Genomic DNA, 18,187 nt, shown 5'->3' on the forward strand with positions numbered 1-18,187 from the left:
ATAGTAGATGTTTGACGCATGTTCAATTTTTACAACATTTGTTGAATAAGACAGTGTATTACTATGAAAATATGCACCGATGCTATGCAATATGAAGAGCATTTTACTAGGGGCTATAAAATATAATTTAAGTATGGTCTCCTGGGAAATTTTAATATATATAAAACAGTGATTCTCAACCACAGAGTTCATATCAAGATCACTTAAGGAACTTTTCCAAATGACAGCAACAACTACCACTAACGTAAGGGCCTGGACTTCATCCTAAAGATTCTATCCACATGGTTCTAATGTGTACCCTAGGTTAGGAGTCAAGAAAGATATAATTATTCAATGAAGCAAGACTCAGCCATAACTTTTTCGATATGTGAATGTAATATTCTTCTTCATAAAATAGATATATTTTTAAACTCTTAGGTATAATCTGAATTTTTGATGTAGAAATACATTCATTTTAAATGCACTGAGAGGCTTGATATTTTAAAGAACACAACTGTGCAGCCTTATAAACTTGAATAGTAAATAAATAACTGATTTATTTAAACTAAGTTTCTACCACATATATACTTTTCTCTACTAATTACTAAAAGCTCCATTCATAAAAACTATAAGAAATTTCAGTGTCGCATTAAAAAGGAAATAATGGATGTCATCCTGTTTTGAAAAGTATAGAATTTTTTACATTGAAAATAGACATCAAAATAAAATTGGCATGTTATATCCCATGAGAACACACACACACACAAATTATCTTCATTCCTTTTATAATTTTTAGTATAACTTTTTATTACAGTTTATTTTATATATTGTATGAATGTGTCGATTTATTTTATACATTTCCAGTTTTATCAATTTCAATATTTCACTAAAGTCATAGAATTTTAAGGGTTAAAGATCACTTAGAACAACCTCTTGGTTATACAGATTTATAGTCTTTGAACTGTGTTTTTAACATGAATTCAATCTCTTGAGAAGCACTGTGGTGCAGCCGCATGAATGATCAGATGACCAATGGTTACTGCAGGATTAGAACCCACACTCAGTCTGGTTCTTAGGCCACTCGGAGATATCAACACTTCAAGACCTCTCTCCAACAACATGGCTCTTCTCATTTTTAGGGTACTTTTCTCTAGGCACTTTACCATACATTTAACTTCCAAATGGAAATGTTAGTATTTTTTCTCACATTGCCAGTGAAGGGCAATAAAATAGGTCATTGCCATTATTTTCACTTAACTCCAAAGAGGGCTGTAACTCAGCTTATAGAGAAGGCTACGGGCTTGTTTCCAATGATCCTTATGCTACAAGACATGCCCAATCAGATTAGCAAGCTACCTTCTTTCCACTGAAGTTCCTGTCTCCCTAACATCATCTCTGAGATCTAACGTTCCGTGCCCTTTTGTATCCATATGCATAATCCTTCACCTAATCAGCCTAAATGGAATTGTATTTAAATGACTTCCTAAATCACAAATGAAACTTTATAGGTGTCATCTCTTGTCCGTGAGCAGTTCCAATGCCAAAGGGTGAAAACAGTAGGCCTCTGTGTACTCAAATGCCATCCAACCGGGTCTAAGTCAGTTCCCAGGATCTTTATACTGATATTTCTGGAAGGTTCCAGTGGGATCTGCTCACGTAGCCCTCTGTCTATGCACTGATGCTACAGGACATAAAAGTAGCCTGGGTACTGAGTAACTTATTCACATTATGCTTCCTTGATATATATCACCTAGAAAAATCCTAAGTCCTGGGCTAGTAGTATTGTAGAGAGAAAGATCCACTAGTTTTGCTATGAAGATCTGTGTTCAATCTTGGCTCTGCCTCACAGAATTTGTGCAATGTTAAGCAAGTTACTTATGCCTGCCATGCCTCACTGCGTTCATCTGGAAAGTGGTGGTAATTCAACTTACCTCAAGGGAGGCTGTGAAAAATTCAACAAGACAATGTATTTAAAGTAGCAAAAACATAGGTAAGTATTTTGCTTACATACTTACCTTTATGTAAGTAAAAGTCATTCATATCTTAATATTACCATACTTCTTAATCCTATAGTGCCATCAACATCTAGAATCCAACCTAAACATCTTAGTACTCTTTCAATAGAAGTGCTGTGAATTATTTACCAATTTTTATAGCCAATAATTATCAACAGATGGGCTAATGCTTTTCAATTTTGTCATCCAACCTTTTGAACTACTTAAAAAAAATAGATGTACTAGATTGGGGGCAGAGTTGGGTGGTAGAAGAGCAACAAAGAAGAATAACTATCTTTTAATGTCGGCTGAAGATTACTTAAGGCCATAGAGTGGAAGGCTAATGGGTGACCTAAGAATGTGAAAGAATATTTCCCAGAGGTTAGTCACCAGCTGGTTTTTATCCTTACTTAGCCAGAACAGGAGGAAATTAGCTTAAATTTCCTTCGGTTTAGAATAATGGAAACAAGCTATGAAATCTAATTCCCAGGGAATCTTTTCGTCAAAATAAAATAGAGACTTACTGCCTACCGTGGTTTCAGTGCAGTCCTGACTTTAAGTATGAGAAAATACTAGATGAATTTATAGTCATCCATCTCTATAATCCCCATCAAGAGAAGAAAACAAGCAATTATGAGCCGATTATGCAGCAGGTGTCTTCACTTGTAACCATTTCATCTTCACTGGAAACTGTTTTCCCTACCTCACAAGGGAAGATGCACACTGAGAGTTTAGTTTGCCCAGGGTCATCGAGCTAATGAAAAGCAGAGTTAGAGCACAACCCCTACCTGTCTCTAGAGTCCATCCCGTGCGCTGCGCCAACCTATAAGCCTTCCTCACCCTGGCACTCTTGATTCTATCCTTATTTTAAAAGGACATTATTCCCAAGATTTAGAGTTATTTAGTTGTTTGTCTGTTTATTTAGAGTTATTTTATTTGGATTATATCCAAGATTTAGAGGTACCTGAAAACCAATGTAAATTGGGAATATAGCTAGTACTTATTGAGCTATCTAATATATGCCAAACATATAAGAACTCTACAGATATTATCTCATTTGATAATGACAGTTACCATTTGAGACGAGTACTATTGTTATCCCCATTTACAGACGGAAACCTAAGCCTCAGAATGTATGCTAAGAGAGCCTATGACCGAGGGACTAAAGGAGACTTTTAACTTCAAGAAGGAGGGCTTTTAACTTTAAGGGAGGCAGTGGGGTCCTAAGCACTGTCACCCTGGCATGCCCAGGGATAGTGAGAATGAAGTGTATCAGGAAGTCACACCACAGGGCATCCAAACCCCAGCACAGATTTCACTTGTAGTTTTCAGCAAGTCGTAGATATTTAGAAGTAAAAAAGAGCCAATTGAAATCATCTGGTCCAATCCATTTATCTTACAGACAAGGAATTTGAGGATCATGGTGAGGTTAAGCACTTTCTCTAGGGTCAGAAAGCTAATTAGAGACAGAGTTAGCAATAAATCACTTCCATGAAAAGACATGCTTTCAAAGTGAATTCAATTACCTCCACTTTCAAGTGGCTATTAAGAACACCCATGTAGCTCGACAATCTCCAATGTTTCCGTGAAGTCAGTATAACCCACGAGGATCTAGAAAGAACTTGGCAGTACTGAACAATCTAAGTCAGCAATTTTTTAAATGTGCTAATTTGAGTCAACTCATTATTGCTAGGGGCGGTGCTCTTACCAACTTCTCTTCTGTTCAAAGTTATAGTTTTAGCCACAGTAAATGCCCAAGTAATTTCATCTCTTCTCTGGTAGATAAAAGCTGTACAACATTTCAGATATTCTTAGATATACTTGGACATAAGGGTAAAATTATTTTGGTATTTTGGTATTTACAAATTTTGGATGACAAATTCCCAAAGAAGAAGATTCTTATGTTTTTACAGCATGATTTTTTTCTAGAAGGTCAAAAATCATCTGTTTTGTCAATCAGTGATGAAATCCACAGGTGCCAGTGGTCATGCATTGGTATTAAGAATTTAATAACCACATATAGTGTTGCAAAGTATTTAAAAGGAATGGAAAGTATTTTTACGTGAAGCATACTTTGAAAGCTAATTTCTTTCAACATACTAAATAGATCTATCTGAAGAGCTAAAGTTTGCCTTTAGGAAATATGGTTGAATTAGGAAAAGGTAAAAGGGAAACATCAGGAAACCCAAAAAAGTACTATAGAGTTGGACTGAAAATGGGTGAAAATACAAACAACTGTTCAGTCAACAATCAATAACAAACACCTACTAGTCTGCCACAGAGTAAAGTGAAACACACAATGAAAGAATGAGAACTAAAGCATGGAGTCTGTGAAAATGCATCGTGATGACAAACCAAAATGCTATTTCCACCGGTGGCAAAAGATCACATGAACGAAAATATATTTTGAAATATCATTTCAGGGGAAAAAGGAAGATACACTGACTGGGAAGAGATCATTCTAATAGTTGTCAAATCATGTAGTTTGACACTGAGAATTTCCAAGTTTTACTAAATTTAATCCTGAAGTCTTACACATTTTCAGAAATAGAAACCCACTATCACACTTGACGTTTCAGAATGTGTTAATGCTAAATTTCTCCAGTTGATGGCGTCTTTCTATTTCAAAAAGAAAAAGGAATGAACATAATGGGGAAACTGGACGGCAGTGTTCATTTAATTTAGTATATAAAGTCAAACGTTCATGCTGTGTGTCTAGCATAGGAAAATCAATTTTTGAGTGACTATTTCATGGCTATACAGTACTCTGGCTTCAAGGACATTTCATGGTTATTCAGTGTCAATTGTGCTTAGATTTTCTTATCCTAGGAAACATTCCCCAAATTAAATCACTCAGATTTATGAATGCCAGCAATGGAAAAGAACAGCGGCATCTAATTTCATGGCAAGAAAGATGTTCTGTCCAGTAACAAGTATAAAGCACAGCATTTCAATTCTTGTGTAGATTGCTGAAGAGGAGAACGATGAGTGTTTTTTTCATGCAACTTCACGTTTCTCCTGAGCAGAGAGTTCTCAAGGTGGCCTTCCTAAATGAAATGAGCAACAATCTCTGTTTTATTTGGAACTCTGACTGTGTAGAAAGGGTTGGCTGTTTTTGGAATCCCTCAGAAACCCAGAAACCTAACAAGATGTTTAACAGATTAGCAACTGTGTATCACTAGTGATCAACATAATTTTATTTAGTTACTTTATTTAACAAATACTATGTGCCAGGCCCTGTTCTAAATTACAGATATTAAATGCTTTTGATTCATTTAGTGGTCATAACAACCCTATTAGGTGAGAACTATTATACCCATTTTTCCAGATGAGGAAACTGAAGTACAGGACAGTAAATTCTTTGCCCATGATCACACAACTAGTAAAAGTAATCCTCTCTTAAAACTCAGCAATAGTCAACCTTCTAGCATGATGTTTGTCCTTTTCTGGGCCTTCACACAAAATAGTAGTTTTCAGTGAAAAGTCATTCAGAGAGCAAAACTGAAAATAAATGGACTGATAAGAGTAGGTGAATTTATTAAGACTCTTCTGTGTTAGATACTGTACTAAGTGCTAATAAAAATTTTTTTAAACCTGCTATTTAATCTTTAGTCTAAACAATCCCATCAGGAAAGTATCATTCCCATGTAAAACTGAGTTGTACGTGATTAATAACTTTCCTGCTGTTCAGTGACTAATAGAAAGAAGGGGTTCAACCCTGGCCCATCAAAGCCTAGAACCCGCCTACTGCCTCCCTATTAGGGAGTCATCTCTTTTAAGGGGAGATGACTAAGGATGGTGATTCAACCTGGCTGTTTTTCTTTTTCCTCCTCTTTAACATAATAAGCCATCAACAACTATTGATTAAATTGATTAAGACACATCAGATTTAAACAGATGAATTAGGAGTTTAGTTCATCTATGGGGAAAATCCCCTGACACTAAAAGCTCCTCAAGAAAAATAAAAAGTGTGTTAAACCAACTGACAGCCCCAGCTTCTAGCAGAGTATATCCAAGCATTACTATAAGTTGGGATAATGATATTATATTGACTAAAGAGAGTGGAAAGAATCACTTTCTCTAAAAATTTTAAATTTGGGGTAATATCACATATTTGGCAAAGCTCAAATAGGGTCATGCTTAAATATGAGGAGATGGGCTGGAGGGTGGGTCTCAAGAGGGACTCACAGAGATGATCTCATATGAGAAGTGTGGTTTTAATATAATTTACCAAGAATTTTCTTTTTCACAATCTCCATATCTGTCATCTGACAACATCAACATTTTCAAGTCATAATTTTAGACATTTTTTGCAAGCATCAAAATACAAATCAATAAACTGGAGTCACAAGTAAATTGGAACGACCAATAATTTATATCATAATCCCACCCTTCCTATGGATAAAATTATTTATCTCTGTTATAATTTTAGAAATTATTTACCTTATTATTTTTTACTTTAGTAGTAAATCATTTTTATCATTATATGATTAAAATTTAAGCTGTAATTAGTATTTTGAATTTTAGTCATTTCTATTAAATGTATTCATTGATCAAATCACCGATATATTTTATTTACCTGCTTAGTTTTATAGTTATTACAACTACTAAATGTATACTAGGCAATACTATCAATGTTTAAACTTCAATTATAAACATTTGCTTTGAAATAGAGTCCAGAGAAAACAACTGATTTCTCATAATACTAGTGTAATCAATATGTTCTTAAAACTCATTGCAAATGACACACAACATAATACAATATAAAAGCAATGTTCTTTTTTCTGAGAAAGCACTTTTTGTTTGTATCAGGGAAGGACTGAGGCTTTTTCATGCAGCCAATGTGTGGGATATAAAATAAGGAATAAGGAGAAGCAGTTAGCCAATGGATTTTTGAAATATAGGAGTCTTTGGTTCTATGAAAAGAAGATACACTTTTCTTAAATTATTAGAAATCATCTCTGCTAAGGAAAAGAGAATGGAAATTAGATAACTTCTTAAGGTAAATTAGAAATCTATGAATTCTACTTTAAATATTTATTAAAATTTCATTGTAAACTGCAAATTAAAACCGTTTTTGAAAGACTATCTCAAAATTTATACAACCTAAATATTTTCAATTTATTTTCCCAATAGAGCTCTCTCTTGTTTTTGTGTTTGTTGTTTTTTGTATATTATCCTATTTGAGTTCATTTGCGACTTAAATGTTTCATAATACTTAATGACTTAAAATATTTTAGGGATTACCAACAAGCTCAGGAATCTAGTCTATAAGTGGTATTCATGAGTAATAAGAGTTTAAAATTTTAGCTACCAACCCTCTGCCCTGCAACAACGAAAGTCTGTATAAGCCTTGCTCTCCAACCTGCCGCCCCTCCCTCAAATCCCCTCTTGTTCAGGGTAAAGAATTTTTGTCATCTTACAGATCTCCAACCACTGCAAAAAAACCCAAAGCAAAACAAAACAAAAAAAACTGCTCCAAAGCCTTTCCAGTCACTGAGATCCCTCTTGATACCTATGAAGACAGCAATGTGAACCCGAAAGTACTTAATTCCAAGCACACCCTTAGATAATAGATGCACACATATCTGAGTTTTACTATGATATGCTTGTGACGGGAAAGCTAGCTAAGACTTCTTGGATGAGGTACTAAGCAAATACCCTACATAGAGGGTCAGAACATATACTGCCATCCCTTAAGTGTAGACAACTGTTTTTATTTCATTCAACTTAATTATTAGCATTAATAAAAACAAGAATAAAAATGCATTCATGTAAGTGGTTAAGGACTTTACATCCTATCAATTAACATTTGCTGAAAAATGAATCAAGGACCTGGTTTGTGAAACATTTGCTTAACCTATAGTTTTACATTTGACCCTTAAGCCAGGTTCCAGTTAAATTTACTGCAAATGACACATAGTAATATATGACACACAGTATGTATAAATATACCATTCTCTTTTCTGAGAAAGACTTTTCATTGGTTTAAGGGAAGGACTCAGGCACTGTATTAAGTATGTAAGAATAGAATTTGCATTCCCCTTTCACATGCAAGAAATAGAAACTAACATTGCATGGAGGTGAATTGACTCATCCACAGTCACACTGTTGGTAAGTCTTCTGATTGTAAAAATATCCTACAAATATTTAGGACTACTTATTAATTCAATAAACATTTCCTCAACCTACCCCTCTTGCTTTCTCTAAGTAGTTATGAATCATTCTGTAAACAAAAGGCAGATCTGTGCCACTGGAGAAATACATTAGAAATTAACAGATTTAAATCACTTTATAGAATGTGCTCAGTGTTTCCATCTTTGCCAGAATGGTTTGAGGTTGGTAGGAAAAGTGGGACGAATAACCCTCCTTTACAGATGAGGAAATGGGGCCTGCAGCGCTACCCCAGAGTGACTTATCTGAGACCACATAGTTAAAGAGCCAACTTGCTATTTGAACCCTCATATTTCCCTCTAGATTTCAGAATCTAGAAGTTTCTCCCTTTCTCACATCCACACTACTTCATTACATAGTCTGGGGGAGGACAAAAAGTCGGCGATGTCTGGCCTTCTGAATGTCTGCAGTATTTTGTGTGCACTATTTAATTCTATCTTATTCTTTCTTGTGTCTTGGTCACGTCTCCTACAATCTCACTGTAGGTTCTCTGAAAGTATGAAACATATGTTCAGCCTCCGTGGAACTGCCCAAACAATTCCTAGCACAGAGCCAAGGACTTGTAAATTTTTAAAAATACTTGTTCAGTCACTAACTAGACACAAAAGTTTTGGGAGACCTATCCCTAGAGGAGGTGGGAGGGAATTAGATGCCACAGGCAAATTAGGCTTTATTTATTACCCCATTCGGTGTTTTACAACTCTGTAGAAATTCACTACAATTTTCTTGTTTTCCTGTTTTCAAAAATATACTGTAACAGTTATTTTTATGACAATATCCAGTATTTTCAATGAAGCAGGTATTCTCAAACAATATTGGGGAATGTGAACTTCCCAGATAGAATTTATTGATACATAAATATATTACTTTAAATTGCAATTCCAAATGTTGAATTGTTGCCTACGAAATAACCAGAGGTGTACAAATGCATCCCAAAACTTTAACCTTTAAACATATAAAATTAGGAGACAAAACACAAAATACTAGCTACAATCCAAGTTTCTCACTAAATTCAGTGACTTTTAGGACAGTGTGTGGGTCAGATAAGCCAGTTCCTTGTTCTCTAGGTAACTTTTAAATAACTGAAAATCACTTCTATAAATTTGATATTATTTTCATTTTAAGAACAACAATTTCTCCTCTGTTCATACAAACTAAGTTTAGCCTGTGAGTGAGTCACATACCTTTACTACATGATGCTTTTCCTGGAGCACAGGAATCTTAAACATTTGACACCAATATGTTGTACCTTTGTTTGGGATGGGGACCTGTCTTAAAAAAAAAGGAGAGGGGGACAAAAGTCACATTCTCTTGACATTCTATTAAAAACAATAATTTAAAAACCATTATGCATTTTCAATAAACCCACCCCTAGAACCATAAAAGCTGAAAAAATACTTACGTCCTGATTTACCAGGTCAAAGTATGGTACGGCTGTAGACAACACATTGGTTTTCTCAGGATTCAATAACCGCAGACTCTTGGTACCACGACTGGATTCGTGGTACTTAGGACCCGCTTCTCCCACATCTTCGTGGTGGTAGGCCCAGATCACCCTCACCGTGCTCTCCTGGTGATCAGACAGGGGCATGATTATGTCTCACGAGAGCACTTTCCTTACCATTGAATTGAGTTTAAAGAACTCTATTCAAAGCAGGATACAGAAGCTCAAAAAAGAGAATAATGACATTTGGAGTTATCAATATGGTCTCTCACATGAACTGTGTAAATCTGATTAAGTCATTAACAATCCAAATAGATGAGTTCCTTTTTGGAAGAAATCATCTCCCCCATGCAAGATTATGTGTTCCAAAACAGAATGAAGGACAACTGATTTAGTAGTTATGCTTTCATGCTTACGGCAACGGTAAATCATTGTCACGCTAAACCTCCAAACTAGCAAACTAGTAGTTACCAAGCAAATACTCTTGTTAAGCAGCAGGGGTTTGGGAAAATTACAACCTATTTTTATGCAATGGAACATTTTAGGGAAAACAAATAAATAAAATGAAAATTAAAATGACTTCCCAGGTCAGGATTTTTATTTTCACAATAGATTTTTCCCAGACACTAGCCCACTCACATGTATGAATTTACAGAAAGTGGAAATATAGCAGGAACTTCTGATTTTAGGTTTGTTTATTATCCTAGACTCTATCTATGGTCATTTTATGAATCCTGGGAATTTCCTAGGGACTGGGGTATCCCAACTAGGGAAAGCACTGTCAAGTGAAGTCGGTTTCCATTTAGTAAATGAGAGATTGCCCAAAGGGCAGCGGGGCAGTGGGGAGGGTTTGCTGGGGTATAAACAGTTCAGTGCCCCCACAGATAAAGATGACTTTGCCAGATCTTTGTAATAAGAACTCTGAAAATAAATAATAAAACAAAAGCTATTTATTTTAAAAGCTATATTCTTTCTTAAGTCAAACAACTATAATTGTTGCTCCAATTAAAGTATAATTGCACTGTATAGTACATAAAAAAGTGGCCCATGTCTTTGCATGTGTTTTTTTTTCTTCCTCTTTTACCCTTTATGCTGAATGTTAATCAAATTTGCTTCAGATTTTTACATTCCCATTTTTAAAGCTTTGACTTAGCAAATAAAAACGATAATTTTGTTGGTCTATACAAAATGAAATTGATTCAAGAAATTCATGGAAACCTTCAAAGTACCACATGAATTTTAGATCCTCTAAATACCTAATTTGCATATGCACAAAGATGTTAATTTTTGCATGATGTCTGACAATAAGAAATCTTGTATAATATGTTGACAGGCAATTTTCAACAGTCTACTATTCATCTTGACTTTAGAAATTTACAAAAATGAATCAGTTACAATTCAGATGAATTACAGCCTAATATTCAGTATCATAATTCTCTCTTGTGTAATACAATTTTTCCAACCTTTATCTATTACCTATTTAAAAACTTTATAAAGAAGCTAAAACCTTTTATAGGTAAAAATCTCACACACTTTAAACAGCTCTTCAAAATTTTAGATTCACACAAAAATTGCCTTCATTGAAATTTATAGCCTTAGATTTTTTTGTGGCTTCTAAAGAGAATTCAAAAATATTCCAAAGAAGACTATGTGACTTTGTTGTTAAGTTATTTTAAAATATTTGTTTCTTCTTATTCTGTAAAGTGTTTCCCAATTGTAAATGTACACTCTATTCATGCCTGCATTCACTGATAGACTCCTTACCGTTATACTCTTGTCATTTATGTCACATGTATGCAGTTCTCTGGTAAATTCAATTATTGTGTGTGTACTATTTTCCATGGCATATTCTAGGTGGTAATCTTGCTGAACATCTTTTTTCAATTCTCTATTTGCATTTGTAAAATAATCCTGTGGAAAATATGAAAAAGAAAAATTAGGATGTCCTAAATTCAGGGTGAAAATAATTTAGATTAAGAGTATACATATATCACCTTAAAAAATTAATTCTCAGTTTGCTTATTACAAAACCCTGTATTTATAGTCATTTTTTAAGTCCTGGGAATTTCCAAGGGGCTGGAGTATGGGATACTCCATAGTTGGGACTAGGGACAGTTCCCTAGGAAACTGGTCCATATTTTGAACTTCTGGCCCTTCCGGAAAAGGCAGTAATGGATTTATAGTATCACAGAGCATTGAAAGAGATGGAATGAATGAATATTCACAATTGCTGAGTACTTTTTCCTCATTCTGCAAGGGAAAAGAACTTCAACACTGTGAACTGGCTTGCTCCAAATAAAATAACTAGTTCATGGCAACACCAGGACCAGGGCCAGGGTCAGCACTTTTCCACTGTTATACCTTGTGGTGCTTCCCTTCTGCACTCCTAAAAGCAAGGAGACCCATCCTGAGATTATAGGTTGTTTTAGTAGGAGCTTTAATGGCGTATGTTTATTAAAATGAAATGCAGTGGGAAAATATGGAAAGAAATGACGCTAGTTGAATCACAAGATATTGAAAAGCTAGGGACGTTTTGTTTTGGTGGTTCAGCTATAATTTTCATACTAAGCTTGTTCAGTGGTGTAAGACCACTTCTGGGAGGCAGACAGATGCGACGGAGAGGGCGTGGGCTTTGAGACCGAACGACTAGGGTCTGTAAGACCACTTCTGGGAGGCAGACAGATGCAACGGAGAGGGCGTGGGCTTTGAGACCGAACGACTAGGGTCTGTAAGACGACTTCTGGGAGGCAGACAGATGCGACGGAGAGGGCGTGGGCTTTGAGACCGAACGGCTAGGATCTGTAAGACGACTTCTGGGAGGCAGACAGATGCGACGGAAAGGGCGTGGGCTTTGAGACCGAACGACTAGGGTCTGACCCACGGCTCTACTCTGAAGTGTCTTGACGAAGTGTTGAAGTCAAACTCTGAACTTCTGTTCTAACATTAATAAAATTGAGATGGCACATACTTATTTTGTGGATTTTGAAAGATAAATAAGTGAAATAGTATATGAGGGAAAAAACTGCCAACTGTGGTTAGAGCTCATTCAATGCCAATCTCCTTCCCTCTTCTGCAATTAGAGTTTGGTTTTTCCCGAAAATATTCTCCATGCTTTTTACCATTAGCTTTCTATGTTTAGAGTTATAAAAATCACGTTGTTAATTTTTATCACTAACAGAAGACACAAAATTTGCCGTAATTATACTGGTTTTTCAGTACATAAGGATATTTTATTTTTGATGATCACAAAGACTTGATTTAGAATAAACATGTTGAAACATAATTATAATTAGTTTTTCTAACACTAAAATTAACATTTGAAGAAACGATTGCATACTTGACAGAGAAAATACAGTGTACAAGAGAAGAACTTTAAATTGTCTATAACTGTCATACTCAAATGGATGGTATTTGGCATTTCTATTCCTAGCATCTATTTTCTTCTTTTTGGCCGTGCGGCATGTGGGATCTTAGTTCCCCAACCAGGGATCATACCCGTGCCCCCTGCAGTGGAAGCGCAGAATCCTAACCGCTGGACCACCAGAGAATTCCCTCCTAGCACCTTTTTAAATTAGCTATCAAGTGTGTGTAAATTTGATACCCAGGGTACCAGATATAGATACTATTCAGACCCCACATTATCGGTAATGCACAGAGCCTAACTAACCTCTTTCACTCTGGTAACAACTACAACTTACTGTGTACATTCTATAGTTTAATCATGTTACATGTATTAACTCATTTAATCTTCAGATCAAGTGTATGAGATAAAATGAAGCACAAAGAGGTTAGCATCTTGCCCAGGGTCACACAGCTGGTTAAGTGGTAAAGCCAGTATTGAAACCTAGGCAGTCAGATCCTAGGTTATCCTTCTTTACTGTTCTGCATCATAGTGGCCACTGCTGGAAAAGGACGGGTTAGTTTCTATCTTTCTGGCTACAAAATCATCTTATCAAGTTTTTTTCACATAAAATGTTACTTCTACTGCTGAAGTCAGGGTTTGTCCAACATTTTTTCCTGAGAACCAGCTGTAATTGTGGAAGCAATTCAAATGAAATATTCCTATGATACTATGGTTTTCCCACTTTTGATCACATAGATTTCAGTATGTAAATGAAATAACAACGCGTGTGGACAACAAGGGATTTAGATAAACTGTGCCTTTACACCAAGCTCACATTTCATTACGTGATTCAAGTAGTCACAGTTTTTGCAAACAAAAGGAATACAGTACAAAATGTAATCAGTTCAAAGGGTAGAATAATTATCCTAGTCTTGCAAATATGTTTCCAAAACCTTAGTCCCACAAAATATCCAGCTGGCTCGCCAATTTTCCATTTGTTTTATTTCCACTCACCAAAACCAATTCCTTTCAGCTATTCCACCTTTTTCTGGCTTTTCAGATAACTTAGCTATGACAAAGCAGGAGAAACTTCATTCAGGACTTACTGAAAATCCCTTGAGCTCATCTGCCTCATGTAAACCACTGAGTCTTCAATATTCAGAAAATTGATACATGAGAGAATTTCAGTTATGATACATGAGAGCTCACATCTTGCCTTCTGTCTAGTCTAAATAATATTACTTAATGGAATCATTAAAAAATCAGTCAAAATAAGGCAGGAAAAGAGAACTATAAAACAAAGAGTAAATGGGACCAGCAGAAAACAAATAGATGTAATTGAAATGAACAAGAAATATTACAATAGATCCTACAAACATTAAGAGGTTAATAATTTTATGTACACTTTGATGTAAAAAGCTTGAATAAATTAGATGAGAAATGGGCAAAATACCTGAAGGACACAAACCAGCAAAACTTAATGAAACAGATACTTTGAATAGCCCTATAGTCCACCTATGGGTAAAAATCTTCCTACAAAGAAAATTCTAAGTCAAAGTGTTTTCACTTGGAATTTCACCAAATATTTAAGGAAGAGGTAATATCAATTCTTCACAAACTTCCAGAAGATAAAAGAGGAGGGAATACTTCCTAACTCATTTTTTGATGCCAGCATTAATCTGATACCAAAATCAAAGACACTACAAAAAAGATCAATCTCTCTCATAGGCCTAACTGCAAATTTTCTTAAAAATACGTAGTAGCAAATAGAACCCAATGATGTTAAAAAAAAAAAAGAAATAAAGATATTATGACCATGCAGAGTTGATTTAACGTTAGAAAATCAATCAATGCAATTCATTATACCAAAGTCTAAAAAGGAAAAAAATCATACAATCATCTCAAAAATGTAGAAAATCCATTTAAAACATTTATTCATGGCAAAATCTGTCAGTAAACTAGCAACAGAAGGTACTTCCTTAACCTTATAAAAGGAATCTATAAAAACCTATAGCTAATATCACACTTAACGATGAAAGGCTGAATTCTTCCCCACTAAGTTTGGGAACAGGTAAGTCCTGGGAATAAGGCAAGGATGTCCCTACTCCCCACTTCCAGAAGGTTCCATGGTTGGTTGTCCACCTGTGACAGTTTGTCTCTGTTATTTCCATTCCCTAACTACGGTCATGGAACTTCTGTCCTTGACATTATACTACACTGTCTTCATCTTTCATCCTTTGGGAATCTCATCTACTCCAGGAGTTTCCAATCATCACCTTTATTCAGGATTACATACCCAAAAGTCCATTGGATACCTTCACTTGGAAGTCTTACGGTCTTTTCACGTGCAATGTACCCAAAATTGTATTCACCCTTTATCTATAAGGATTTTTATTTCCTGGTACTGCCATTCTCCCAACCATCCAAATTCAAAACCACAGTTTTATTAACTTCTTCCTTTACTACTCACACCTCCACAGATAATCTCTGCTCCTATCAGTTCCTCCTTTAAAAAAATAACCCAGCTTTTACTTCTGCTCCATTCAGCTTCTCCTATCTCAGTTCAGATTCTATCACCTCATACTTTTGTCAAGGTCTTCCTTGAAAATCACTCTCAATGTGTCATTACATTTTATTCAACAGTATAGAGTGAAAAGTTCTATAATTTAGATTCAAGTTTCTCTAGAATTTAGCCTAACCTGGTTTTCCAGAGTGTCTATCGTTAATCTCATCACATGGGACTTCCCTGGCGGTCCGGTGGTTAAGACCTCACCTTCCAATGCAGGGGATGCAGGTTTGATCCCTGGTTGGGGAGCTAAGATCCCATATGCCTCGTGGCCAAAAAACCAAAAACATAAAAACAGAAGATATATTGTAACAAATTCAATAAAGACTTTAAAAAAAAATCTCACCACATGATCTCTATTATCTATTTATTATTCCCTTCAAATAATCTACCTTTTTCAAGCCCTTTGCTTTTGTTCATTCTTCCTCTTTATCTCCCCACTCTCTTCACCCCACTGAGATATCCACTCCACTACCTCCACCCACTGAAACAACTCCACTGAAATGCTTCCTTCTCTCCAAGACTCATGATTCTATCTCCTCTACGAAGTTTTCTTTGAGCATTCCAACTGGAAGTGATCATTCCCTCTCTGAATTTTTATTCCTCTATTTCCATTCCCGCGTTGCACGCAATATATTCTACACACAACATTATCTTCTCAACCAGTGGTAATTGCGTAGAAATAGACAGCAAGTCCTGTTAATCCAGTTATAAATTTATACCTTTAGAAAAGTTGTTTACATTGTAAATGGAACAAAAAAAGGGAACAATAGATTATTTTCCCATTTGCTCTCAATTATATTTACATATGGTTAAGACCTGGTGTGGAAGGTGTTTAACCAGATGCTAGAATGAGTTTGGGTCTGCATGACGTGTGATGCAGACACATCTGGCACTGAAATTTGGGAACGCTGTTATGACCTTTTAGCCCCTAAATGGACATGAATCTTACGAAACTGACATCAACATTTAGAAAAAGAGTTTATACATGCCACAGCTCTTTGAAATCCTTTTACACTAGGATGGTATTCCCTACCTATTTTAAAGAAATTTTTTAAAAAAACATATCTGAGAAAGAGAAACCCTATTTTAGAATGTTTTCTGATGTTAATTTATATCCTCAGTGCCTAATGGAGGGACTTGCATATTGCAGAGCCTCATTAAATATGTGCAATTTTGAAAGAAGAATCCTGCCTTTCCTTTTGCTAAATCTAAATGCGGGGATAATCTTGAAACTAAAAGATAAGGACCCATAACCTATCCTCCGATATTCACATCTTTGTGGTAAAGGAACAGTTTAACTTGGTGGGAGCAAAATATCCCGCAGTAGCACCTACTTTCTTCCTTCAGCCTGTATTAAGAAGATACATGAACTATAATCAAACACAGGATTGATGGTGTCAATATTATACCGTAAGAAATGGCATATTGGCAAACCTTAAAAGCACAATTAAATGAGGCAAGAGGAGAGAAAAAGGCAAAAAAAACCTGGGTCTCAAATTTCTTATCATTCAATTATTCTCCCTGGGAGGAAGGAGAGACGGGAGGGAGGAAAAAAGGAAGAAGGAAGGAGGAAAAGAAAGCGAGTCACTCAGAGAACAATCTTGAGAATTTATCCTGCGGATTGGCCAAACCAAAAAAAAGTATATTTAGCGAGTTTAAGGGTTTCCTGACAGTCTGACAAAGAGATAAATGTTACACAGGGGGATAATTAAATGGAATACTTATTTTGTTACTATCATCTTCCAGGGGAAAAAAAAAATGGAGAATGAAATTAACAGCAAAACATTGACCAATTAAGAATTTGAATACTGATAACATCACCTAGAAATTTATATTCACAAAACCATACAGTGTAGTACTTATGGGCTATTTAAGGAAATTTTCCAGATCAGTTTTAGTATCAGATTTTCACCTTTAGAATTCGAACAAAATGGTGCCCCTCTCTCCCACTCCACATCCCATTTAGCAAGTGGGGCCAGATGCAGCTTCACTGTACATCCGTGGTGAAGGCCATTCCTCAGCCACCTTGCTGTAGTGTTTGATATTCCAGGACTTATAAAATAAAAATAGAGGGCTTCCCTGGTGGCGCAGTGGTTGACAGTCCACCTGCCGATGCAGCGGACACAGGTTCGTGCCCCGGTCCGGGAAGATCCCACATGCTGCAGAGCGGCTGGGCCCGTGAGCCATGGCCACTGAGCCTGCGCGTCCGGAGCCTGTGCTCCGCAACGGGAGAGGCCACAACAGTGAGAGGCCCGCATACAGCAAAAAAAAATAAAATAAAAATAAATAAAAATAAAAATAGAAATATTGATCACAGTGCACTCTCATTGTCATGGTCTCATCACAAAAATAACAGCCATTATAAAAATCTCATTGTATATGTATTAAATATATTTATAAATTATAAATGTAACATAAAATGCTGATAAATAAAAGTAGGTTCCGATGAAGTATCATTAAAAATTGACTTTATGAGGGCAAGAGGGTTGAGGATTCAGAGAATCATGATCCTATAGAGATTTTGTAAGCACTTAAGAATAAAAATATGTAGATGTTTTAATTGTGTAAATATAAAAGCTGGTATGCAGAAGTCATTCTTCTTTGTACTTATTCATTTTTAATGTTCTATAAAGTGAAATGTGAAGTAACATTTCCCTAGATAAATGGTTTTATGTGGATTTCAA

General features: G+C 35.7%; 1 protein-coding gene across 1 annotated transcript in view; it reads right to left on the reverse strand.

The window, feature by feature from the left end:
- Positions 1-18,187, reverse strand: part of MOXD1 (monooxygenase DBH like 1) — an 81,580-nt gene that overhangs the window by 46,220 nt on the left and 17,173 nt on the right. The window contains exons 2-4 of the mRNA XM_022556764.3: positions 11,356-11,502; positions 9,550-9,717; positions 9,332-9,415 (exon numbers count right to left, since the gene is read on the reverse strand). Of these exons, the coding sequence (XP_022412472.1) occupies positions 9,332-9,415; positions 9,550-9,717; positions 11,356-11,502 (399 nt within the window). The remainder of the gene's footprint in view (positions 1-9,331; positions 9,416-9,549; positions 9,718-11,355; positions 11,503-18,187) is intronic.

The sequence above is a fragment of the Delphinapterus leucas genome, chromosome 12 (assembly GCF_059928025.1).
Source record: "Delphinapterus leucas isolate spDelLeu-1000000601 "Yukka" chromosome 12, BTC_Dleu_Yukka2, whole genome shotgun sequence".
NCBI lineage: Eukaryota > Metazoa > Chordata > Mammalia > Artiodactyla > Monodontidae > Delphinapterus > Delphinapterus leucas.